The 27,621-nt window shown below is 43.1% G+C and overlaps 1 protein-coding gene across 1 annotated transcript; it reads left to right on the forward strand.

Annotated features, from left to right (window-relative positions):
• The first annotated feature begins 6,478 nt into the window (after positions 1-6,478).
• On the forward strand, positions 6,479-27,059 carry IGBP1 (immunoglobulin binding protein 1). Its single transcript, XM_019748003.3, has 6 exons — positions 6,479-7,046; positions 7,425-7,718; positions 13,256-13,451; positions 14,875-14,954; positions 15,681-15,793; positions 26,598-27,059. Exons 1-6 carry the CDS (start codon positions 6,676-6,678, stop codon positions 26,741-26,743), a joined length of 1,200 nt encoding a protein of 399 aa, XP_019603562.2. The 5' UTR covers positions 6,479-6,675; the 3' UTR covers positions 26,744-27,059.
• Positions 27,060-27,621: the final 562 nt, after the last annotated feature.

Here is a 27,621-nt window from a genome sequence, read left to right on the forward strand (position 1 = left end):
GCCTACCCTCCTCAAAGGCAGCGGGACCTCCAAGCCAGCAATTGTAACCATCTACTTCCTTGCTTTCAACTCTTTGACGGCTCCCCGCTGCCAGGCAGATCAAGTCCAGCTTCCTTCACCTGACACCTGAGGCCCTTTGTCATCTGGCCTCTGCTATCTGTCTTTACATTTTGTCGCTCCCCCCAAAAAACATGCATTTCAGTCATACCTAACTACTTACAGTTACTGAAATATACCCACACTGTTACACACCTCTCTTTATTTGTACATTTGTTACAGAACAGAAAGAGTTCGTGCACGTGGCACCAGCAGAACCAGACACTAAACACCGAGAAGTGCTGTGGAGAAATATTGGCTATTTTATTGATGAATGGCGCCACCCAGGAGAATGGGAACCCAATGCTCAAAAGCCCAAACTCCCCAATGGTATGTAGGTTACAGATGCTATGGGGCAAAATCACAAGACAGGTAGAGTACAGCATAGGGAATAGAGTCAATTATTGTGAATGTCTAACTATGACATTGTTTCGTACACCTGAAGCTAATAATAATGATGATAATAATAACAAATAAATAAGTAAATAAAAGACAGGTGGGTTAGGGGTTCGGGGTCGTGCTGAGAGCTGATTGGTCGGAGGTGAGGTGAGGGTAATGAATCATTTCTTCAGGTCTTGAGGAGAGCTCTGAGGTCTGCTCCAGCTTCCCTCTGTCTGGTCTCAAGAGAAAGTCGCTAGGGGAGCATTCTACCTCAGGGCTCAGGAACCAGAACATAACTGAGGTCAAGGTGTTCTCTTGATCCTGCCAGAGGTCTGAACCTGGCGACCATTAGTCAGGTCCGGGCTACTGTCTTCTGCTGCCTTGGGGGCTGCTGAGTATCCAGGGGAGACACTAGGTCTCTGAGTGGGGGAGGGGAGAGAGAGAGAGAGAGAGAGAGAGAGAGAGAGAGAGAGAGAGAGAGAGAGAGAGAGGTGATTTCTAGAGCTAGGATTTAAAGCTAAATTTAATCAAAGTCACAAGGATCCCGGTCCACATTGTGTTGTTTCTTCCTGGAATGCCCTTTCCAGATGGACTTTCCGGCAGAATTTGACCTATTCTACAAGCTGCAACTAAAATGTGGTCTCTTGTGCAGTCTTCCTTGATCTCCCATCTTTCCTTGGCTTCAGCCTTCTAGTCAACTGGGCAGCACCCCCCTCATACTCCCTGGCCAGTTTTTGTCATGTCTGGTCTTGTTTATCCCCTCTTGTCCCGACTTTTCTTCAGTTGAGCCTTATTCTATACCAGACACTCCTATTGAATCGTCACACCACCCTATGAGTTTCGTACCATTATTATCCTCATTTTTACAGCTGAGAAAACTAAAGATTAAATAATCTAGGTCAATTACCCAACATCACCCAGGATACAGGGTTAATAAGCAGCACGGTGGAGATCCAAATCTAGGCTGACTCAAAAGGTTTAACCCTGGTACTTCAGTATCTAGTTTTTACCAGTTTAAGGGGTGTAGTAACTCTGGGAGAGGTTTGCAGAAGCAGGGCAGAAGTAGAGATGAAATTTCTTTAGGTCTGGGTGCCCTGGGGTCCTAGAGGATGCAGTGACTTTGGGGCAGCCCAATGGCTAGTAACTGTGGCTTCTTCTATCTGAGACATAGCATGACAACAAAGAAACTCGTAACTTTCTAAGGAGAAAATAAAGCAAAGTTTCAGATACTGACCCTGACAACTTCAACAGCTCACACAAATCCCCTGGCCGTGCTAGACAGAGGTCAGGCATTCCTGGGCAAGACTGACAGGTGGCAGGGAGAAGGCAGAGGGGAGCAAATGAGGCTGGAGTCCGGGCTCCAACTGCCACCTTGTGGTTTTACTTAGAGAGGCAAGTGGATGGGGCTAAGGTCCTGCCTTGACATAAGAGGCTGCTCAATTGAGCTGGGCGCTGGCGCATAGCATTCCTTCATTCACTCATTCATCCATTCATCTATCCATTCATTTTTTCATTCAGTCAACAAAGGTATGTCATACCAGACACAGTCTGGGCACTGGGAATAAAGCAGTGAACAAAACAAAAATGCCTGCTAGCATTGAGCTCATATTCTAGTGGTGGGAGACAGACAAAAAATAAGTAGATGGCATTATGTGTTAGATGGTGATGAATGCTGTAGAGAAAAAGCAGGGAAAGGGGAGAGGCAGAGGCTTTGCAATTTTAAATGTGCCATTTTAAATAAAGCCTCACTGAGAAGGCAAAATTTGAGAAGACTTGAAGGAGGTAAGAGAGGTAGCCATGGGGATGTCTGTGGGAAGAGGGTTCCGGGATAAGGAAACAGCCAGGGGAGTCCCTAAGGTGGGAGCATATGTGATGTGACTGAGCCACACTTTCTCATCTGTAAAACAAGGGTATAACAACCTATTTCTCGTGGCAGCTGTGAGGGGTAATTGAGAAAATGCATGTAAAGTACTTAGCATAGTTACTTGGCAGGAAGTGAGCCAAGAAGGTAACTCAGAAGGTTAGGTAGTGTTATTACTACGTAACATTGTTCTTTTAACACTGAGTCCCTACCTAACAGGTGTCAGGTGCTATGCTGCGGTAAACAGACATATAAGACACACCCCCTGGCCTCAAGCAGCTCTGTCTAGGGAGAGACAGCTGTGGGTAAAGAAAACCATACTCCAGTACTAACATAGGGAGATGAATGAAGTGCTTGAAGACCTAAGAGGAGGGCACCTCACCTGCAGGCAAAAGATCGGGAAATGCTTCCTGGAAGAAGGGAGCCTTGAGTCAGGCCAGAACTAATTATTATCACAATGACAGAAATTTGCCAGGCAGACAAGGGAGAAGAGGACATTCGAAGCAGAAAGCACAACCCATGCCTGAAGGCCTAAGAGAATATGATAAGTTTGGAGAACTAGGAGAGTTTGCTAGAGGTACAGCTTAGGACCCATGGAGGAATGGGAGCAAAAGGATGTCATTTATCAGAAAAGAAAGGATCGTATAAGTCAGGTATGGAGGTAGACCTTTAACAGAATGCCCCTCATGCCAGAGTTAGTCCCTCCATTCTTAGCAAAGTCCTATTTGATTATGTGTTTACCGGTGTCTTGCATTGAACTATGGGCCCCTTGAGGACTCAACCCCTGTGTCTTGTTTCTTTTTATTTCCCAGCGCCTAGCATTCAGGTAGCACATGACGAATGTGTGTGAGGAAGAGGGGTTGAAATATTTCATTTAATGCAGTCTTCATTGTATATTATATTATAGTAAAATAAGACCGGGTCTGTGGGGACAGAGCCAGGAGTGCAGTTTCCAGGCTCTCAGCCTCACATAGAAAGGTGCTGGCTCAGGTAGTAAATGGCCATCAACTGTGATTGCATGGCCATCAGCTGTGGCTAGTTGGCTGTCAGCTGTAACCAGTGAGCCATTGGCCACTAATATAACTGCTGTGGCTATGCTAGGAAGAAGATGGGGGCTAGCAAGAAGATGGTGGCTGAGCCTGCAAGCGGCGCAGTGAGGGTTGCAAAAAGAGTGGCTCCTGCTTCCTGTGTCTCCAACCCAGCATCCAGTGAGACTCTAGTGGTATAACTCCCCTACCTATGGCTCTGTGGGTGTTCCTTTTTGGCCTCACCATATCCTGCGTTCTCTTGTGGGGAGCGGGAGCAGAGACCCCGCATCACTTCCTGCACGACAGGGTCTTATATTAATTTTTGTTCCAAAAGACGCATTAGAGCTGACTGTCTGGCTAGGTCTTATTTTTCAGGGAAACACGGTATATACTGTTGCCCAGTTCATCTTAGCTGTGTGATCTTGGGCAGCTCACATAACTTCTCAGGGTCTGTTTCCTCAACTGCTAAGTGAGGGGACTGTGCTAGATGAGTACTTTTTATACTGTTTCTTAGAGCCCGTTAGTCCATCAAAGGTGCCTCAGTGTCTTGGGTGCCACCAAGCAGGTTGGAAAAAGATGGGCTGAGTCGGCAGGCTTCTGTGTATCCACTTCAAACACAGGAGCCCTTGTAGAAAGTATGGCCTGTCTAAAACTTGCTTTAGAAAAAAGAGTTCTCCTATGACAAACAGTTTAAATGCCATTATACTTCCATGATTTCTAAGGGCCCTTCTGGTTTCCCTAAACCAAGATTTTATGAAAATCTTCCACACACAACAGGAATTAAATGTGATAAAGTGTTTACACACAGAGACGTAATAAAGAACTTGTTTTTATTATCACTTTTTTCTAACCACTTTTTAATCTTGGTATCATCTCAAAATAAGATGTGATGCAATGCTTAAAATGACAATTCAAATGTATAATATGCACTCTGAAAGTAACTGGCTACTCCCATAAAGACAATCATTTTGAAAGCCATAGAAAAATGACTTACTGTCATGCGGGAGACCCTGCTCGCTGCGCCATTTGTCATGCAGGGAGGCCTGCGGGGGTCTCTGCTCCCGCTCCCCATACAAGAACGCAGGATATGGTGAGGCCAAAAAGGAACACCCACGGAGCCATAGGTAGGGGAGTCATACCACTATATTCTCTCTGGCGGCACTATACTCTCAATGGAGGCTGGATCCACACTGTCCGCAAACCGCCATCCACACTTCCCAGCCCAGCCGCCATCTTCTTGCTATAGCCCCCTTCTTTCTCTCTTCTTCTCTCCTCCGTAGCCGCAGCAGTTATATTAGCGGCTAATTGGCTAACTGGCTACAGCTGACAGCCAACCAGCCACAGCCGACGGCCATCCACTACCCGAGCCAGCACTCCTCCACGTGAGGCCGAGAGCCTGTAAACTACTTTCTGGGGCTCTGTCCCCACACTTACAAACTTCAGGACCAAATTCAAGTTCTGTTTTTTTTCTCTCTCTCTCTCTTAGGCAACAGTTACACTGCCTTAATCCAAGCAAAAAGCACAGGAACAGATTTTCTTTAGTCTCACCATTACTGAGTCTCCAAGTCTCCTCCACAAGTACTTTCTCCTTTGTATTTCTGGCCCAAGATGACCCTGAACGTTCACTAGATGACCCTGAAAGTGTACTCCACTCATTAGAGGTTCCAGACAAATCAAATACTAGGTAGTTTGCCAGAGCCTGCCTTCCTCCTCAGCTTCTAAAGTGGGGTATTGCAAGGGGAGGTTTATTAGAATCACCTGGGAAGCTTTTTCAACCTACAGGTATGCCCCCACTCTCCTCTCCCTCTTGCAAAGCGTGGTTTTAGATAAGGGCTTCATTCTGTCCCACACAAAAGGTCCTATCCATCATTTTAAATCCTGCTCAATTTAAGATTGGTGGAATAAAAACAATTGAATTTAGAAGAAAGACACTGGCTTGTCACAACTGGTTGGACAAGTCACTTAACTTTTCTGGTGTCAGTGTTTTCCTCTGTTGAGGTTCTCTTCCAACTTTGAAATTCCATGACTGCATGTCATGTCTAAGAAGCTTTCTGAACGCCTAGCATAGAATGACTTGTGATTTCTTAGTTTTCCAGCAGCCTATGCAACATGACATATCCCTGAGTTATATACTGTCCTATATTGCCCTCTAGTTGTTTTTACATGAAAGTTTTTTCTTCTCAGCTGTAGTTAATTTAAAATATAGTTTAAAAGCTTATTTTTCGGGACAGGCAGCATGCATTCTACTTAACTTAAATCTCCCAGGACAACTTGGGATGTGTTGTAAGGTAATCAGTGTATATTTATACTGATTTGTTCAAAGCAATGACATCCCTTCTTTCAAAGTCCTGGAATTCTATTTTTACATCAGTGCTGTACAGTAGAAATATAATGTGAGCCACAAATGTGAGTGCAATACGTAATTTTAAGTTTTATAGTAGGCATATTAAAAAAGTGAATAGACACAAGTGAAATTAATTTTAATATTTAACCCAGTATATACAAAATATTAGCATTTCAACAATGTAGTCAGTGTAAAAAATGAGATGTTTGATGTTCTTTTTCTGTAATAAGTTTTGAAAACCTGGTGTGTTTCACATCGACAGTACATCTCAATTCAAAATAGCGACATTCCAGGGCTCAATAGCCTCACACGGCCAGTAACTACATACTGAACGGCACAAGATCTGCATCACTGGGTTGCTTTCCAAACCGATCACTTATTTTTCTATTCATACAATGACACTGAGCACTTAGTAAGTACCAGGCACTGGGCTGGCCAGAGGGGTGCAAACATGAATCAGACTCAGTCGGGTCAGGGAGCTAGAGGCGTAAATCACTAAACGGTAATACAGTCATAGATGCTCTGATAGAGATGCACAGAATGTGACTTGGTGGGGGAGAGGGGGTCAAGAAAGTTTCACAGAGGAAGTAACTTTTGAAAGCGTGTGTGTGTGTGTGTGTGTGTGTGTGTGTGTGTGTGTGTGTGTGTGTGTGTTGTGTGCATGTGTTGTGGTGCGAGTGCCGGAGGATGACGTGAACGGGAAGAGGGCGGGCGCGGGTTGGCTGGGCGGATCCCCGAGCTCCAGCTGCGGGCCGACGGAAGCCGGGAGGGGCGCGTCCAGCCCCGCCGGCCCCGGGCCGTCGGCGTGGGGAGCTGGGGGGGGTGCCTGGCGGGACGTGCGCGCGGCGGGCTCGCTCCGCATTCAGCCGGGCGCCCCCAGGGCGGGGCCGGCGCCCAGGCTTTGCTCGCGGTCCTGGTTTCCCCAGGGGCGCCCGCCTGTAACGGGCAGCCGGTCAGGGGAGTCTATGGTAACGGTTGCCAGCGCCGCCAGCCGCTCCCCAAAGTCGTTCGGGGCTTCGGTAACAATGGGCGGCGGGCCCAGAGCAGCGCCCCTTCCGGTTTCGTCGGTTCTGGCCGAGGTTTTTAACGGGGTGGCCCCTGCGCCCGGAAGTGAGGTGTTTGGAGCTCTTCCCTCCCCCAAGATGGCAGCGGCCGAGGAAGACGAGTTACTGCCGCCGCGGCTCCCCGAGCTGTTCGAAACCAGCAAGCAGCTATTGGACGAAGTGGAAGTGGCGGCTGAGCCCACCGGTTCCCGGAGGATCCAGGAGAAGGTGTTGAAGGGACTAGAACTCCTTAACACGGCTGCCGAAATGATATCGCAGCTCGACTTGTTCAGGTATGGGGAGGGGCTAGCAGCTGAGAAGGAGGGTAATAATGGTCCCCTCTCGGTAGCCGCTGAGCCTGGGTGCAGGACACCTTTGAGATGGGCGACCTTTCTTGCCGACTCCCCACTGCCATCACCTGGGCATTGTTTACATTCTCCCCCTCTCTTCCGAGTAGTCGATGACCTGCGCCCCTGCTCCCCAGTGTGGCTCTTTGCAGAGGCATTTAGTGTGAGCCTTCAGCCACTTTTCATTGAAGGAAAACGGCCTCCATTCCCGGTACCTCCTCCCTTTGCCTCACTCCCAGCCTAGCCTTCCCCTCCCCCCAGGTAGCGGGGGCTGCCGTTTGAATGCCCGACCAAGCTTCACAGTGTCCTCTTTGCTCTTTGCAGCCCAAATGAAGATTTGGAAGAGATTGCTTCCACCGACCTCAAGTACCTGATGTTGCCAGCATTTCAAGGAGCGCTCACCTTGAAACAAGTCAACGCCAGCAAGCGTCTGGATCATCTGCAGTGGGCTCGAGAACACTTTTTAAAATACTTAACTCAGTGCCAAAACTATCACGTGGCAGAGTTTGAGTTGCCCAAAACCCAGAACAACTCAGCTGAGAATAACACCACTGGGGCCTCCATGGCCTATCCTAACCTCATTGCTATGGCATCTCAAAGACAAGCTAAAATACAGAGGTGAGTCAATAGCTATAATTTGAAGACTGTCCAATGGCAGTGCTGTTGGGGGGCGTGCATGTGGTTTGTTTGTGGTTTTTTTTGGGGGGTGTCACTGTTTTGGTTTTTATTGAGCATAGGCTCCGGCGAGAGCAAACTCTCCTGAGTTTTTCAAGAAACCTCTGCCTTTGTTGAGACGATCGTGCCTCACCATCAGACCTCTACTCCGCTATGGTTGCCAACAGCAGCTGTGTGGTTTAGCAGAATGTCTCCCAATCACTTGCACATCACAGCATAGCAATAGTCACATGGCACAGTGGGCAGATGTCTGAAGGGCACAACGTCTTGCAGCTGTGGTGTGCTTTCAGCCCATTGATTGAAAAGCTCTGTTGTGACAGGACTGCGTCAGTGTAACATCCTGAACTAATCTTAGTCCTGGCACAAATTCATCGTGTGACCTTAAACAAGGTGCTTATTGTCAGTTAAAATAAATAAAAAACATTCAGTGAGTGCTCAGTGTCTAGGAACTATGCTGGCCACCATGGGTGCAGACTGAGTGTAAATATTTGTGTGAGTCTGAGTGGTCTGCGTGGAGGAGCATCCAGTCCACTGAGGAAAAGATGCGTAGACACAGTAGCAATATAAATGATGTGCTAGGAAGATGTACAAGGTACTGTAAGAGCAGACAGGAGGCCAACTAACCAAAGACGGAGCAGGAGAGAGGAGAAGGCTACCTAGAAGAGGTGACCCTGTGACCAGTTGTTTAAGGATGAACAGGAATATTATCTAGAGGAAGAGGGGAGGAGGGCATTAGCCAGCTGCAGAGCCATTGAAGAACCCTGCTGGGGTGGAGATGTGTGGGTGGGGCCTAACTAAGTGATTGGCTGATGTTAGAACACTAGGGGTGGTGGAAAGGGAGATGGAATGATGCCGAAGAATTGCAGCATTCAGACCAAGGACAGGTGGGGTGTGAGGAAGGTGAAGGAACAATCTCGTTGCTCGGAACATGGGAAGGACATTGAATTCCAGTTCCACCATTCAGTGACTCTGACTTTGGATAAATTGCTTAATCTCTCAGTTCCTTAATTTCCCCCTCTGTAAAACTGGACAATAATAGGTCCTTCCTCATACATAAAAAGCACTTAGCACAGTGTCTAAGCACTCACAGCCAGCTATGGTCGTATCTTTGTGGCTGAGTACAGGTCGTGGAATCAGAGACCTGGGTTTGAGAACCAGCTTTACTTATAAGCCATTCGACTTTGGGTAACTTATTTAACCTGTCTGGCCTTGGTTTTCCTCATCTGTGAGATCTAAGTAATGACGGTTCCTACGTCAGGGTTAAGAAGTGTAAATAAGATAAGGTATAGAACACAGTACAGTCTCTGGCACCTAGTAAATATTCTGTAAATGTTACTGTTAGGCCATGCCAAAGAGCTGAAACTTTGATTGGTCATTGGGATCCACCGGAGTTTTCCTGTTTTTAAAGAGCAGCATGGCCATGATTGCATTTTAACTAGCATACTCGGGCAGTTAGGAAGCAATGTGAAGATGAAGATTAGATCCCCTTAGGTCACAGAGCTGATGAGGCCTCACTGTGGCAATGGCAGAAGGGACGGGGGAGTTATCTATTTAGGACGGTTGAATCTGCAGAAAACCTGGTGATCAGTTAGTTGTGGGATGTAGGATAGAAGGAAGCAGCAAGGAAGATGTGTGTTCCTGACGTAGGTGGATGGCTGTGTTGCTCATCAAGCTGGGCAATGGAGGAGGAAGAATAGATCAGGTGTCGGGGAGACGGCGAACTTGGGATTGAGTCATGTTGCAGTTAAGGTGCCGAGGACACATCCAAGTGATGTATCTGGTAGCCTGAAACTCAGGAGAGGCCTGATCTAAAACACTGAACATTCATTCATTCACTTGACAAGTATTTACTGAGCCTTTCGTGTGTGCCAGGAACTGTTCTAGGTAATGGAGAACCAGACATAGTCTATGCCCTCGTGGAGCTTTTATCTTGGTGAGGAGACAGACAATAAGCTAGTAAATAATAATGTAATCTTAGGTGGTGAGGGCTATAAAGAATAAGAAAGTACAGTTAGGGGCTGGTGAGGAAATGGGATAGACTGATAGGAAGTGGCACAACATGAGCAGAAGCCCAAGGCAGGGTACTTTGTGGGATGTAGAGAGAATGGAGACTGGTCCGGTTTGGCAGAAGGTCAGAGTGGTGTAGTGGGAGGTCAGTGGAAGAAGTGATGTGTATAGAATGTTGAAAGGGAAGAACGAGGCAGAAAGACAGGTTAATGTGTTACAATATTACTTCAGCTGGGAAGAAATGATAAAAATGAAGTTACCGCTATCAGAGAGAATACTTTTGCAAGAAACACTGATGTGATTGGAAAACAGATTGTTAGGTCTGATTGACTTTTTGTAAGTCCTCCCTCCCCCACCCCACGATTTTACATACCGAGGCCTTCCTACCTAAAACTCTTAAATGGTACATCCTCTCTCTCTCTCAAAACCTGGATCTTCGTGTATCTTCTCTACTCTAATTCCCAGCTTTCGGAAGTATTAATCTGGTTGATTAACTGCACCTCCATTCTTTTGAAAGCAATAAAGAAGTAGAAGCTAAGGAAGTAATGAGTCTAACTTTAGATTTGCTGAATTTAATTCCTGAAGTGACAACTGGATAGCCATGTTCATGGACAGATGGACATGTGTAACTAAAACCTGTGAGGCACTTTTGTAGCTAGTGCTAAAAATTTAGGAGCTTTGGTGGGTGTGGCTAGTTTGCCAAGGAAAAACGTGTAGAGAAAAACGCCAAGGATAAAGCCTGGGAGACAAGTTAAAGGAGAAGGAAGAGGAAGGAAAGAACAATTAAAGGTAAGAGACTCAGCAAGGTACATGTAGAAGTACTTATAGAAGCCTGGGGCAGAAAGAGAGCAAAAGTCTGTCCTCTTTGAAGCCTTTCCCTACCTGTCAGCCACACCGCCCGCCCCTCCCCCCACCCCCAGCTACTGTACTTTACGTTATGCATCAATTATGTGATTCTCTAGACTTGGAATTTCTAAAGGTCAGACACCTTAACTAATTGCATCTTTAGTACTTTAATGGTATCTTTGGATTCTTGGTGCCCAGCCCAGACATTGGATCCTAGAAGGTACTTGAGGTGTCTTTGGGAGGGACAGATAGAGTGGTCATCAGGAAGATGGAAGCAATATGATGTAGCAGAAAAAGCCTGGACTTAGGACTCAGACAGACCTGGGGTGACCAATCCAGTGCCTACCACTTAATTGGTGGGGCATCTTCCAGCCCCTCGTAGCCTCAATTTTCTTATCAGCTATTAATATTTGTATTACATTGCTCCTTACAAAGCACTTTCATGGGTATTGTTCCATGTGATTCTCTTTACAACTCCATGAAGCAAATATTATTATACACATTTTAGAGATAATGTAATAGGCTCTGAGAATTGACGTGCCCAAAGTTACATAGCTAGTTAAATGGCCAGGCTAGGAAATACACACAAATCTTGAAATTCCCAGTTCTCATTGTGAACTAGGAATTGACCTTTGTAGTATTTTGCTCACAGGGCTACCTCGGATGCTGTGAGTTATTGGTAACGTTACACAAAGTGCCCACTTTTGGGTAAATGGCGCAGAAGAGCCCAACAGGTTTTATAATAAAGAATGTTTCCAAAGCAGTGGTTCTTGACTTCGCCTGGGTCATGGACCTCACTGAGAATTCCATAAAAACGACAGAAGTTTTCTGTGGGGGAAAGAAAAACACATACATGTAGAATTCTGTATAAAATCTCAGGGTTCAAGGACCCCCCACCGAAAAAAAAAAAAAAAAAACACCTCTCTCCGTGGACCTCAGATTTGGGTGAACACCTGCAAAGAATGGGATTCCAGACGTAGATATTTCAGGACACTTCTCTTGGAAACCATGGAGATTTTCCTTCACTCGTCTTTCCCTCAAGCCCTTACATTCAATCAATCAGCAAATCCTGTGTGTTTTATGTTTTAAATACATCCATGTCTCACCATCTTCCTATTTCAAGTCACTCTCTCTCACCTGGATTGTGGGAGTATCCTCTTAATTGGTTCCCCTGCTTCCACCCTTGTCTCCCAGCCCCCATCAGCTACAGTCCACACACCACAGCCAGAGTGGCCCGTATAAAAAAACATTATCATGTCACGCTATTCATGTCATGTATTCTGTTCAAAAGTCTCCAGTGGCTTTTCCATCTCACTCAAAATATATTGATATACTGTGTCTTATTCCCTACAGGGTTTTACAAATGAGGCCCCAGCCATGTCTGTGACCTCATTTTCTATCATTCTTCACTCCGTGCCAGCCATACTGGCCTCCTTGCTATTTCTCACACATGTCAGGCCTGGCATGTCCCACCCAGGACCTTTGTATTTGCTTTCCCCCCTCGGAACACCCTTCCAGATACTGGCATGGCTTGCTTCCTTATTTCCTTGAAGTCTTTGCTCAAATGTCACCTCCTCAGAGACGTCTCTCCTGATCACTTTGTACATAGTAGCAGCCTCTCGCACCATCCGTTGTGCACTTTACCTTGCTTTTTGTTTCTTCACGACACTTACCACCACCTGACTCCTTATCTATTTGTTTTTGTCTGTCTTCTCCCACTAGAATGAAAGCTTCAGGAGACCAAGGACTTTCTTTTTTTTCCATTTATTTATTGGGGAACAGTGTGTTTTTCCAGGACCCATCAGCTCCAAGTCAAGTCGTTGTTTTCAATCTAGTTGTGGAGGGCGCAGCTCACTGGCCCATGTGGGAATCGAACCGGTGACCTGGCTGTTATGAGCACTGCACTCTAACCAAGTGACCCAACCAGCCGCCCCAACCAAGGACTTTCTTGTATACACAGCTGTGTCTCCAGCAGTGAGAACAGTGCCTGTCGAATAATAGGTAACTCAGTAAATATTTATCAAAGGAATGATACATGAGATACTAGAATGCATCCTGGAAAAGGTTGGCAGGGTCGTTATGACTCTTTAAATTACAGTGGGATGAGTCAGAGCTGGAGGTGTGTTGCCCAGCAGAAAAGAAAAGATGATCATTTTTCAGCCTGTTTCACAAGGAATTCCTGCATCAATGGCAGGTAAATGCCCCTGAGGTTCTGAGATTCTCTGAAGCTGTAATTGCCAAATGGATATTGTGTGCTACTAAGTACCCAGCCTAGTAAAGGTTGATACTAGGTAAAATGGTACAGAAAGGTAAAATGACTAAGGCACTCCCATCTCTAAAGACGATGGGAGCAGTTGCTCAGATCAGGTTACTTCTCTATTTTCCTCTGTTTTCCTGGCTGCACAATGTGTTGGTCAGCCCCTGCCAGTCCCGTCCTTGCCTTGTAGTCTTGCCTTGTAGAGAACTGCCTTGGTGGCAGGTTCTCGGGTATAGAGTCTGTTTTTGCCAAAGTGGAAATCGGCATGCTGACTGGCTGGTCACTTGCAAAGGTGAAGTCTTATTGTGGCCTTCTTTTGAAGGAAACCTCTTTATTTTGAAGTTCACTGTGATGCTTTTCTGTGGGACAGGTACAAACAGAAGAAGGAGATGGAGCAGAGGCTGTCTGCCCTGAAATCTGCGGTGGAAAGTGGTGAGGCAGATGATGAACGTGTCCGTGAATATTACCTCCTTCACCTTCGAAGGTGGATTGGCATCAGCTTAGAAGAGATTGAGAGCATTGACCAGGAGATAACAATCCTGAAAGGAAAAGACTCTTCCAAAGAGGTGAGCTTGCTACTGCGCTGCCTCTGCAGCTCAGAAAGCTGCTAGCGGAGGTTTGAACGTTCTGTGAGAGCGATGAATGAACATCCTTGTGAGTCTCCAGAAAAACGTGTGTTCTTATGTATTAAGATCAGTGGCTGCAGGCTCAAGCTCAAGGTTCAGTAGGGTGGCTTTCCCTCTAGTGACAGGAGTGTTCCCCAGTGCTTGCTGACCTGTAACACTTGGGGTGATCTGTAATTGTGGAAATTGGCCTGGGCTGTGGGAGGTCATGAGTGCTAAAGGAAGGCACTGGGAGGTGGGCCTTTAAAATCTGTGCTTGGCTGTGTGTGGAAACAGAGGCCGAGGACTAGGGTGGTAATGCAGAAGTGGAACTGGGGGAGAGGAGAGAGTAGAAAGAAGATGATAAAATGACAGGCGGGGAATGTGTTTAGGTTGGGGAGGAATCCGAATTGAAGCATACACAGTGACACCCTCTGACACTGCTGGCAGAGAACCCGGGGTAACACGATCAGAACCCTGTTTGGGAGCTCCCACCTCAGAAAACCAGCCTCTGCTGCCACTTATTCATGGTTCTGATACAGCGTGAATTGGTCACAGGCATTGATTTCAGTCCTCAGAGAAACCTCCTCCTAATTCAATTTATGCTAATCAGTCCAGGAGCTTCTGCCTAGAAGTAACACCTACCTGTTTCCTCCTGTTAAAGGATCAAAGAATGAACAGTGAGTGGTCTGAGACCATAAGGGCCCTGGAGCATATGTAGATGAGTGGTTTTCAAACCTTGTGAGGCTGGACTCTTCTGGGTCCTCCCTGCCCCCTTTGTTATCATCGCTTTTTCTTTAACGCTCTTATTTGGTATTGAGATTGGCTTTGGAAGTGATGCAGTTAGATCTAAGTGAACACTTTTTCTTTGACCAGACTATTTCCTTGTGCTCCTGGACAGCCAAGGTCCTTGAAACATTTCAATACATCTATATATGGAAACCACTCAGCCATTCTTCCCGCCTTGAGTTAGGAAGAGCCCCTTCTTAAGTCCCCTGGGGGGTTCTTGACAGTTAATAGCATAATTACTCTGAAAGGGGTTTTAGAAGAAGGGTCTTAATTCAGCTTTAGCACTGAAGGCCAGGCCCAAGGGATTCAGATGGAAGATGGAGGAAGGCTTTATTGGCTCCTTTGGAGGGGGATATTTTTAAACCAAGTAATGTTTTACTTATGGTGAGGTGATTCCTGAGAGCTTTCTCTTTCTCTCAGGCATCCTCAGAAGAGCTAAGCAACCTCCACCATTAGTGTTATGATACGTCTCAGAGACTGATATGTAGGGAGTGAGTGAATTTTGAATCCAGGCTTTTCAAGCGCCCGAAGACTTACGAGTCAGCATAATGGGGTGGGCAAAAGGCAAATGCATTTCTGAAATTAATTTCCTTTATAGGCATCAACTTCTCACTCATCTCGTGAGGACAGGCCTCCAATGAAACCCTTCATTCTCACTCGGAATGCGGCCCAAGCCAAGTAGGTAGTGCTACAAAAGTGGGGTGCCTTTGCATGCCCCTTGCTGTTGGGGTTCCCTTGTATTGCATGATAGTAGACAGAATGGGCATTGCTAAAAGGTCATAGCCCCACCTGGGGGGCTGTTGTTCATCAAAGGGCTATTACCTCATCTGTTATATGTTCTCTCTCTCTGTCTTCAGCAGACATTTCCCTCACACTTGAGCTTAAAAAGAGACTCAAAAGGAAACCAGCTAAAGTAATTAGTGAATTAATTAATTGAAAACAGAAACGAGAAAGGAATCTAATAGACAATTGTACACTTTTAAATTGCTTCCCATTATTGCCATTAGCTACAGTTCTCAAAAGAATGTAGTTGCCTCCCTGAGTTCTTGAGATGTTTTTCCATAGGGTGGCAGGGGAGGCTCCTTCCTCTGTGCATCTTTCAGATGCACCAACTATAAATACCCCTGTCATGGTGTCATCACTGCTCTGGGGGGCATTGGCCTCTGGGATTGCTCACTGGGAGGTGATCCTGGGCTGTTTATCTTCTCATGAAAGCTCTTGACTTTAATGCCCCTTTCTGGGTGCCCCCTTTTACATATCCTCACAGGAGTTGGCACAACTCCTCAGTAGGTGGCTGGGTAGAGGAGGGAGGATGGAATAGACACAGGTTTGTCGCTAAAGAGAAGAGGCTTTTTAATGGTGCTGTTTATGTTGAGTTTTCTAAAAGTAGTGTGATTCTCGCAGAGTGTTTGGAGCTGGTTATCCAAGCCTGGCATCTATGACGGTGAATGACTGGTATGAACAGCATCGGAAATTTGGAGCATTACCAGATCAGGGAATAGCCAAGCAAACATCAGGTATGGAGGGGCGGGAGGGAAGTAGTTACACTTACTGGTCCCTTATTCCCTAGCAGTTACGTTCAGGCCAAGTATTGTTGTCCTTTAGGAGCAGAAAGAATCTGAACAAAGATTCTGAGTGGTAGATTCTAGGCAGTATTTTATTTCATCTATTATTAAAATAAATAGCAGATGCTTCTGGGAGGATGGGGGCAGTGAGACAGCATAGTTTTTGAATCTCTTCAAATACCGTGGCATAAAAACAGACTGAGCAGCTAGATAGCAAAACCAAAAATCCACGGGTAGCAGTTCTGCTTCTGGTAATAGCAGAGCAGGTTGTATCAGGTCAACCATCCTACAGATAACAATTACAGCTGGACAGACTATTATAAAACAACTACCTGAAGGCACTGGAGAGTGACCAACAGCAGATACAGACTGCGGGACCCTAAATTTTCCAGTTCCAGTACTGTTTCCACTAGAGCACAAAGAAGAGTGGTCATTGTCATTGGAAAGGCTTTCCTGTTTTTTATGGCCTTTCACCTATAGACAGGCAGCAGGTGCTGCGATGTGGGGGTAGGTAAAACTGGAAACTTGCAGTCTTATTGCTTGAACAATGGGAGCACCGAGTTCAGGGTGACTATAGCAACTGAAATTTAGAAGGTATCCCAAAAAGGAGAGAACCACAGAGGTGGAACCCCAATTCTCTATATAAACCCTTCCCAAATCTCTGGCTGACTCCTTAGCTCTGCATGTACAACATATTCTCCATGCACCCTAGATAGGGCTGCAACAACTGGGAGAATTCACCTGGTTCCCAGTGCAGAGGGAATAGAATTTGGAATTTTGGTTCTAGACAAATTAACTGCCTGCTAAAATGAAAAATCAGTACTTCTTAGAGGAATGAGACAGAATTCAGAATCTCTACAGCATAGCATTCACAGAGTCAGGAATTCAATCATAAACCACTATACATATGGGGGGGAAATGGAAAATGTGACTTATACTCAAGAGGAAAAGCAGTCAAACGACCCCAAGATGACTCAGATGCTGAAATCAGCAGACAATAACTTTAAAGCAGCTTATTTCTATACTCAAGGGCAAAGGGAAAAATATGCTTGTAATGAATGAAAAGATAAAACGTCTCAGCAGAGAAGGGGAAGAACTCTGGAACTGAAAACTACAGTAGCAGAAGTTTAAAACTGATTGGATGAGCTTAATAAATTGGTAGTGATAGAAGAAAGTGTCCGTTAACTTGAAGATAGATCAACACAGATTAGCCAATTTGAAAAATAAAAAAGATTGGAACAAAGTAAACAGAGCCTCAGTGACCTGTGGAACAATGTAAAGGTCTATCAGACATACAATTGGAATATCAGTAGGAGAGAAGAAATAAAGAGAGGGGGCCAGAAAAAATGTTTGAAGAAATGATGGCTGAAAATTTCCCCAAATCTATGAAATGCAAACGTACAGATACGGAAATTGCAGCAAACCCCAAGCATGTTAAATACAAAGAAAACCACACATAGGCACATCATAATGAAATTGCTGAAAACCAAAAAAAGAAAATGTTAAAAGCAGCCAGTGTAAAGTACACATTATATATAGCAGAGCAATGATGGGAATCATTGCTGACTTCCCATTAGAAACTGGAAGCCAGAGGTAGTAGAGAACATCTGTAAAGGGCCAGGGGGAAGAAACCCTGTCATCCCAGAATTTTATATCCAGTGACAATATCCATAAAAATGAAGGCAGTTCTTTAGGCTGAAGGGAATGATGCCAGATGGAAACTTGGATATTCAAGAAGGAATAAAGAGAAGCAGAAATGGTAATTATGTAGGTAAATACTAAGGGCTATCTCCCCCCACTCCCAACTTTTTAAAACTACATATGGCTTCTTACAGCAAAAATTATATATTGTTTGGGGGCTTATAATGTATGTACATATAATACATACGACAGCTATAGCAAAAAGGATGGGTAAGTGGCACTATTTTTTGTGAGATTTTTCTATTTTATATGAAGTGGCGCATATTGTCTATTGTGTAACAAATTACTTTAAAACTTAGTAACTTAAAATAATAGACGTTTATTATCCCACATAGTTTCTGAGGGTGAGGAATCTAGGAGCAGCTTAACTGGGTGGTTCTTGCTTAGGATCTCTTGAGGTTGCTGTCAGCCAGGGCTGCAGTCTTCTGAAAATTTGACAGGCTGGAGGATCTGCTTCCAGCTCTTTGACTCATCCATGTGGCTGTTGGCAAGAGGCCTCCCCATATGGCTGTCTCCATAGGGTTGCTCACAGGTTAAGAGCTTCCTTCCTCAGAATGAATGATCGAAGAGAGAACGAGCAAGATAGAAGCTTCAGTATCTTTTATAACCTAATGTTGGAAGTGACATACCATGACTTCTGCCATATTACATTGGTCCCCAACCTGATACAATGTGGGAGGGGACTACTTAAGAGCACAAATACCAGAAGACTGGGATCATTGGGCTCCATCTTTGAGGCTGCCTATACCACATGGTACAATATTAACTCTAAGTAGACTGTGAGGTTAGGGTGGAATATTGTATTCCTTAGAGCAGGGGTGTCAAAACTGCGGCTCGTGGGCCAACTGCAGTCTGCAATCCATTGTTAATTGGCCCACAGCAAATTCCAAAAATATATTTAGTTTACTTAAATAAACCAGGTGAGGCAATACGTACTTCACCTCGAGTGAGTAGCCCGGCTGTTTGTGTATTTTACTGCATATGGCCCTTGGTAAAAAACGTTGAAAAAAGTTTGGACACCCCTGCCTTAGAGCAACCATTTTAAAAAATAACACATCAAGAGAATGTGAAAACAAACCATAGACTGGCAGACAATATTTGCAAAAGATCTGATAAAAGACTGGTACCCAAAATATACAAGTAATTCTTAAAGCTCAATAATAAGGAAACAAACACTCTAAAAAAAAATGGGCCAAAGACCTGAATAGACACTTCCCCCAAGAAGATATACAGAGGATAAATAAGCACATGAAAAGATACTCAACATCATATATCATCAGAGAAATGCAAATTAAAATAACAGTGATACCACTACACCCCTATAAGAAGAGCCCAAATCCAGAGCACTGATACCACCAGTGCTGGCAAGGCTGTGCAGGAACTCTCATTCACTGCTGGTGGGAATGCATGATGGTGCAGCCATTTTGCTATAAAATTAAACATATTCTTACCATACGATCCAGCAGTTGTGCTCCTTGGTATTTACTCAAATAAGTTGAAAACTTAGATCCATGCAAAAACCCGCGCACAAATGGTTATAGCACTTTATTCATAATTGCCAAAACTCGGAAGCAACCAAGTTGTCCTCAGTGGGTGATGGATAAATTGTGGTCCATCCAAACAATGGAATATTATTCACTACTAAAAAGAAGTGAACTATCAAGCCATGAAAAGACATGGAAGAATTCTAAATGCATATGGCTCAGCCAAAGAAGCCAATCTGAAAAAGCTACATATCATATGATTCCAACTATGATATGCTGGAAAAGGCAAAACTATTGAGACAGTGAAAGGATCAGTGGTTGCCACAGGTAGAGGAGAAGGAAGGATGAAGATGTGGAGCACAGAGGATTTTTAGGGCAGTTGAACTACTCTGTGTGATACTCTAATGGTAGATACATGTCATTATTACATTTGTCCAAACCCACAGAAGGTACAACAGGAAGAGTGACCCCTTGTGTAAACTGTGGACTTTGGATGACGATGACATGTCAATGTAGGTTCATCACTTACAACAAATGTACCACTTTGGTCAGGATGTTGATGGCAAGAGAGACTATGCTTACATTTAGGCAGGAGGTATATGGGAACACTCTGTACTTTCCATACAATTTTGCAGTGTACCTAAAACTTCTCTAAAAAAGGCTATTTAAAAAAATAATGCAAAGAAACAAAGCTATAATCAGTAGAGAAATTAAAAGGGAAGAAGGCAAGAATAAACAGGAACAAAAAAACAGATGAACAGAAAACCAATAGCAAAATGGCAGAGCCAAAGCCAGCCATACCAATAATTATTGTAAATGTAAATGCAATAAACTTTCAAATTAGAAATCAGATTATCAGACTCAACTGTAAGTTGTCTATAAGAGATGCGTTTTAATTATGAAGGCACAGACTGATTGATAGTAAAAAATTTAAAAAGGTATATTGTGCTAACAGTAAGTACAAGAAAGCTATAGTAATATCGGATAAAGTAGACTTCCAGAAAAAAGGTGTTACTAGATATTAAAAAAGGACATTTCATACCAATAGAAGAGGCAATTTATCAGGAAGATGTAGCGATCACACATGCTTGTGCCTAATTACAAGCTTCAAATTACATGAAGAAAACATTGACATAAATGAATGAAGAAATGGACAAATGTACAATCATAGTTGTAGGTTTTAATACTTCAGTAATTGATAGAGTTACTGGACAGAAGGTCAGTAAGAACACAGAAGATACGGACAACACTAGCAGCCACATTAACTTATTTGACATTTAAAGAACTATATCCAACAACTGCAAAATGTAAACCTTTTTTCAAATTCATATGATATGTTCACCAAGATAAACCATCTTCTGGACCATCAAATAAGTCTCCATAAATTTTCAAAGATTGAAATCACATTGAATTTGTTCTCTGACCACAGTGGAATTAAATTAGCAATCAGTAACAACATACCTAGGAAACCCCCAAATATTTCTTAAACAGCACATTTCTTAACCCTTGGGTCAAAGAAGAAGTCAGGAAGAAAATTAGAAAACATTTTTAACTGACAATGAAAATACATCAAAATTTGTGGGGTACAACTAAAGTAGTTCTAAAAAGGAAACGTATAACTCTCAGTACTTATATTAGAAAAAAAAACAGATACAATCAATTCCTAAGGTCCTACTTTACGAAGTTGAGGGAAATAAGGACAAAATAAGTCCAGAGTACATAGAAAAGAGGAAGCAATGGAAATGGAGAATCTGGGACAGGGCGTGATGGTGACACACAAACATTGAACATATGTATACCCCCGTGACCTGGCAGTTTTACTCCCTAGGTATAGACCTAAGAGTATAAGACTATATGTCCACAAAAGGCTTGCAAAATGTCCATAGCAGCATTATTTGTAATACCCCAGACTGGACACTATTTGAATGCCCATACATAATAGAATGGATAAATAAATGTTAGTATAGTCACAAGTTTCACTTGGGTTTGAACTTCATATGAATGGAATCATACAGTATATACTTTTGTATCTAGCTTTCTTCATTCATAATTATGTTTACAAAATTCAGCTATATTTGTCACTTACGGCTGAAGACCCATAGTTAGTTCAACCTTTTTGCTGAATTTTGTACTGATTACATGGATGTGTTCATATGTGAAAATTGTTGAGCTATACTATGTGTGTTTTTTCCTACATGTACATTCTACTTTAATAAAAACAAAAGAAAAAACTTATGGACAATATTTACAATAAAACTAGGTGACACTATCCCTGTGAACCTCAAAATGAAAACAGGTAAAGGAAATCACCCATAAGATCAACCACAAGATCAACAAGTGATTGGCATCTGTGTAGAAGGAAAGCAGAAAGAGTTGACAGACCATATGAACGATCTGACAAACAGGAGAATTCCATAACAACAAACATACTCACTAAAAAGTGCGGCAGTCCAATTTATGAATAGCAGTTGAAACGAGAGGGGTTTTGCCCACCAATAAAAACTGTGGATACAAGAGATCCATGGTCCAAATGTCTGAAAGGGATGGAGTAGTCTGGTCCTTAATGAACTCTTGAAAATGACCCACTAGATTTCCCTTCGAGGACAGGTTCCCACACTGAGGAGAAACTGCTGAGAATAGAATTGAGATTGAACAGAACAGGCACAATAAAGAAAAGGAAAGTCCAACTCAAAGTAGAATAGAGGATCAGAACCAGAAACTCTAATCAAGCAAGTCATAGTTCTTAACACACATAAAAACAGCAGAAAGGGAGCCTCTGTGAAGTTAGAAAAGCCACCCTGAACCATACTTATTTCTAAAAGTTCAGGAAAACGTATTACACACATGAATGAACTACAGATAGTGATGCTGGTTGCACAGCTCTGAATTTAATAAAAACCATTGAGCTGTGCAGTGTAAATGGGTGAGTTTTATGGTATATGAAATACATATCAATAAAATTGTTAAAAAGTGAACAAAATTATCAGCGTCAAAGTCCGCACAAAATTATTATAAGGGGAAATAGAATCAAAAGCATTCCAGAAATACACACTCAAAAAATAAATCTAAAATACACTGTTTAAAAATGAGTTGGAAGACATTAAGAAAATTATGTAAGACGTGGAAGAACGATATAAAGCAGGATTAGAAAAACTCAAATGTGACAACTTGGGGAAAATAAGAATCATTTCAGAAATGAAGGCTAAGGCAGAGGAAAACAAGGAGTGAACACAACAGAAAATGCCTTACTAAGGTAAAAAGAAAAATGTTTTAAATCAAAATAAACAGGATTAGAGAAAAAGTGACAAATATTAAAGATAGCAAAGACCTAGCATATGGGTAATAGGATTACCTGGAGAAGAAAACCAAAGCAAGGAAAAAGAATAAATGCTTAAAACTAATATCAAGGAAACTTTCCTGGAACTTGAAAAAAAAATTTGATTTGAAAAAGCACTGTGTACCTGAGAATTCTGACCCCAAATGACCAATAACAAGATACATTCTAATAAAATTACTAGATTTGAAAGAAAAGGAAAAAATGCTGTGGATGTTTCAGCAAAAACAGCAGGTGGTTTATAACAGAAAGAAAATTAGATCACTCTCAAACTTTTTGACACCAACACTTTATGCCAAAAGAAAATGAAGTAACATATTTAAAATACTCAAGGGGGAAAATGTGAGCCAAGGCCATTATATCTGGTAAAACTGACTTTTAAGTATGAAGGCTACAGACATTTATCAACATGCAGGAATTCAGGAACTATTGTTCCTTCTTGAGGAATTTGCCAGAGAATGAGCTTCAGACAATCAAGATGATGAGAGATACGTTAACATAAGGACAGGTGGCGGGCTCTAAAAAAATAGTTACTTGTAGAACTAAGACTAAATGAGGGTTAAAAGGGAGAGAGTAGAGTATGTAATGCCTTTATCTCAACGCTCAGATAATGTAGGTATTTTTTAAATGGAGAAATGGGGGAAGCATATACAAAAAAACTTCTCAATAGTTATATTGGTTACAGTGTGTTATTAGCGTTATTCCAAGATTGTGTGTAATGTGAGATAATAGAAGTGAGTACTTAGGAGATATTCTGAGTCTGTCATCCTGTCTTTGACAACTAAGACTTTTAGTGTGGAAGAATACAGATGTAATTCAAAAGAGTTTTAAGTCAGAAATAAAACAACCCTGTAGTTCTGAATATGAACTCATGAGAAGTTTTCTTTAAAAGTAAACACACACGCACTCACATACACACCTTTGCTTTATTCATTGAAAAGGCTTAGAGACAATGACCAGCCCATTAGCAATGAGCTTACCTAGTAATTCAGATTGTGGTCTTGAAATACCATTCCCATTAAAAGAAACCAGGATGTCTTAGAGAAATCAAGTCTGGGGCAGGAAATATACAAGATGAGCTTGGAAGATCTTGTCATAAAAGATAGGGAAAAAGCTTTCAAAGACTACTAGGGTCATATCAAAAGTACTCAAAAACTAGTTTGAAGGTATTTCCACTGGCCAGAACCATTTTGGCTTTAAAAAGGACAATTGCCAGTAGCAACGAGTGCATCCAGCACCCAGATCTTAGTTTCTAATACTATTCTTTAGTTAAAGGAACCAGGGCTCTTTAGAGAAATGGCTGGTTCTAGGGATGGGGCAGGAAATCTGTAAGATGAGTCTGAAGCATCTTGTAGTCCTAGAAAACAAGTGCACACACACACAAAAAGGACAATTGGGGTATGTTACTGGGACATAAAGGCTCTGAAAGAACTCTCATTGGCCAAAACTGGAAGAATTTCAGCAGGGAAATAACAGAATTGGAATATAACACAAGGAATAAAAGAAATATCCATGAGTCTATAGTGATTGAAATAAATGATTAAATCAATAAGTGGGAGGAGAAGAGAAAAATCGCCACTACGGAAAAATTCCAAATAATTTGTGTATATACTCCTATCTTGGGGAGTGGGGAGGCACAACTTTACAGGTGGGAACCCTACAAACACTACCTTAGTCAGGTGGTCCAGGTTGACACCAGTAGTGATCAGTCATGTTGATGGTGTGAACCTTGATGTGATGAGAAGGGCTCTTCACCTCTGTGATCTTCTCCTCCAAACCCTTAACCCCAGTCTAATCATGAGAAAGACACCAGGCAGCCCCGAACTGAGGCCCAGTCTACAAATACCTGACCAGCACTCCTCAGAACTGTTTAGGTCATCAAAAACAAGGAAAGTCTGAGAAATTGTCACAGCCAGAGGAGACAAGAAGACATGATGACTAAATATAATGTTAATGACCTGAATGGGATCCTGGAACCAAAAAGGACATTAGGAAAAATGTCAAAAACCCAAGGAAATCAGAATAAAGTATGGACTTTAGTTGTTAATAATGTATCAGTTCAGTCCATAAGTTGTGATGCATAAACCATAGTGATGTAAGATGTTAACAATAGAGGGGATTGGGTACAAAAGTATAAGAACTCTACTATCTTCTCAATTTTTCTGTAAATCTAGAACAATTCTAAAACTGAAAAGTTTAAGTATTTTTTTAGAAATCATTGCAATTGGTTGAAACCCATCAAATATATTTAAATCCATGAGTTCATAATTAAAAACAAAAACTTCAGAGGATGATAAGGAACCAATTTACTATCTTGAAACGTGATAAGTAAAGTGAAAAGAGGCAAGCATTTACCTTGCCCTTTCTCTTGGGTAACTAAATAGTAGATGAGGAGAAGCCTGTCTTTATAAAACCAGTCTATTTAATAAAATATAAATGTTGAAATTAAGAGTATCACCTTTTTGAGACCCCTGGGAAATTAATGGATCCAGGCATCAAGCATCAACAGCTGGTAACATGACAATACATGAGACACAAGTATTATGTGCCCCACCTCCCATGAGGGAACAGAGCGCCGCCTGTAATCACACCGAAGAGATCAACCCCGAATCAGATCAAGCGTGTGCATGAACTTGCCAATCTGCAGAAATACGGAACATGTCTGCAATCAACCAAATCCAGATTTGGGGAAACTACAGGTCAGATGCTCTAGCTTCTTCAAGACATAACTTGGATGGAAGAGGCACCCGTAGATTAAAGAGATAGCAAAATATTTTAAATGGGCAAGACTAACCTCAGACACATTCTGCTAAGGGAAAGAAGTCAGCCGCAAAAGGCCGTGTTACATGATTCTCTATATGACATGTCTGGAATAGGCAAGTCCATAGACACAGAAGGCAGAGTAGTGGTTGCCAAGGGCTGGGGGAGGGAGGGAATGGGGAAGAACTGTAAATGGGCACAAGGGATCTTCTGAGAGAGAAAAGTTTTTTAATGGATTGTGGTGATGGTTGCACAAGTTTGTATTAAAGATCACTGACTAAAACGTGAATGTACAAATGGACAAGTCTGGTGTCTTGGGAGGCACACTTGGGTCATAAAACTAATAAATCCAGGAAGTTATTACTGTAAAAGGTGGTACAGTGGTTACGTTTGGGGCAGGGAAGGGCCTGTGATTTACAAGACGCTCACGGAGACGCTTTGGGGATGGGTACAGATCTATTTGTTGACCCAGGTGAAAGCTATAAAGGTATAGCCCCCTTATAAAAACTTAATTACCGTGTTTCCCCAAAAGTAAGACCTAGCCAGACCATCAGCTCTAATGCATCTTTTGGAGCAAAAATTAATATATAAGACCCGGTCTTATATTTTACTATAATGTAAGACTGGGTCGTATTAATTTTTGCTCCAAAAGACGCATTAGAGCTTATGGTCCGGCTAGGTCTTATTTTCAGGGAAACATTATATATATGATTTCTAGTATTCTTTATTTTACGATAAAGGGTTTAAGAAAAGAACGTAAGACTCCTAAGCTATTAAAAGGATCAGGTCGCCATGTATTTCATTCTTCATCATAGTAATGACACTGTTCCCACGGGCCAACTTAGGGCCACCAGGAAATGATCCTTCACGTCACAAAAAATAATAATAATGCAAAAGAGAGTTGTAGCAGTTGGTTCAATTTCTTTTGGGTGTACACTGTGTGACAAGTGGCATGTGGACCTCGGACCCAATTCCAAGTGTGTGCAAAATAACACAGATACTCCTTTCCGGTACTTTCAGTTACCCTGGGATTACTCATTTTACACACACGCAGAATTGTAGAACCCAAACAGGAAATGGGTGGAGGAGGGAAAGTCACCTTCCGCCCGTGCCTCCCTTGCATGTCACAAATTATAAATCCAAAATATTTTTGGTTTGCTGGGGATTTGGTCGGTTGGTATTTTGGTGTGTTTTTGTTTTTGAGCGGGTGGTGTTTGGCCATTTTACCAAGACTTCTTTCCCAAAGTAGAATTCATTCTGAGGGGCAACTTTTCTGTTGTTGCCTTCTTAGGAAAACCACTCAGAGCATCGTTTGTTCTGTTGTTGAACATGTCCTCTCCCCACTTGGGCTGGCCTGGGGTAGGCAGCTGGCTATATTCCTTGTTCTCATTTTAGGTCATTGTGTTCAGAGCGGTGCCAAGGCCCCGACATTGCCTCAGTTTCTCACCCCCGCTTTCTCTTTTTGCTGCTTTGGCAGAGGTCAAAAGAGCAGGTCGGCAACAGGAGGATGAGGAGCAGAAGGAGGAAAAGGACGACAAGCGAACACTCCAGCAAGCTCGGGAGTGGGACGACTGGAAGGACACCCATCCCAGGGGCTATGGCAACCGACAGAACATGGGTTAGTCTTCCCACAACAAGACGGGAAGATGGGGATGCACACACCTTCCCGCAAAGGAAAGCTGTGCCATCTGCTGCTTCAGCTCTACCACGAAAGCATAGATGCTTCATCCTGCCTTGTGTTCAATAAAGTGTCAAGCAATTAAGTGTGTATTTATACCCTAGGTAATTAACCAGCAGTCTTGTTTTGGCATCCTCATCATGGTGTATTCTGATTTCTTAAGTGGAAAGAAAAGAGTACTAAGAAATGACTGTATAATCAATGGCTGTATGAATTCTGCTTAAAAATAATGAAAGTCCAAATAAAATAACAATAATGCTAGTCTCTTCTATTGCTCGAGCCTGCGCAGAGAGATGGGCATGCCCTGCTTTTTGTGGGGAAGGAGCTCAGTTGTGGGTCCCTGGGCTTATGCACAGATTCTGGTTGTCTTCCTTTGACCTGGGCTGTGAATTTCCCAACCGCAGAGCAGCGCAGGCTAGCTGGGGCTTTATTCTTCCTACCCCACCACTGTGAAATAACCCAGTACCACATTCCAAGGGGCAAGCACAAAAGCCAGGACTTTCCCTACCACACAGCACAATTTTCAGGAATCACAGCTGTACATGAATGAAACGGAACAGTCCCATCTACCTGGTCTTCCTAGCCTTGGCTGGGAGAAAGAAACAGATGAGGCGCTGGGAGTGCCATCCTGCTGGTTGCATCTGAGGCCAGGGCTTTGACTCGCATGGAGCTACTTGCCATAACCGAGGATGAAGCAGGCCTCAAGCGGGCCCTTCTTGCCTGTGCTGTGCAATATGTGGCTTAGTGTGAAGTGGTAAATGTGCGATGTGGCCATTTTGCCGGTTAGTGGGGTGCCTGCAGTCATGCGATGACCAGGTGTGGA

The sequence above is a fragment of the Rhinolophus sinicus genome, chromosome 18 (assembly GCF_057876585.1).
Source record: "Rhinolophus sinicus isolate RSI-liver-muscle chromosome 18, RSI-T2T, whole genome shotgun sequence".
Lineage (NCBI taxonomy): Eukaryota > Metazoa > Chordata > Mammalia > Chiroptera > Rhinolophidae > Rhinolophus > Rhinolophus sinicus.

Coding starts and splice junctions, on each gene's coding strand:
- IGBP1 (XM_019748003.3), top strand. CDS start 6,676: ATGGTAACGGTTGCCAGCGCCGCCAGCCGCTCCCCAAAGTCGTTCGGG. Junction 7,047..7,424: donor TCGCAGCTCGACTTGTTCAG/GTATGGGGAGGG, acceptor TGCTCTTTGCAG/CCCAAATGAAGATTTGGAAG. Junction 7,719..13,255: donor AGACAAGCTAAAATACAGAG/GTGAGTCAATAG, acceptor TCTGTGGGACAG/GTACAAACAGAAGAAGGAGA.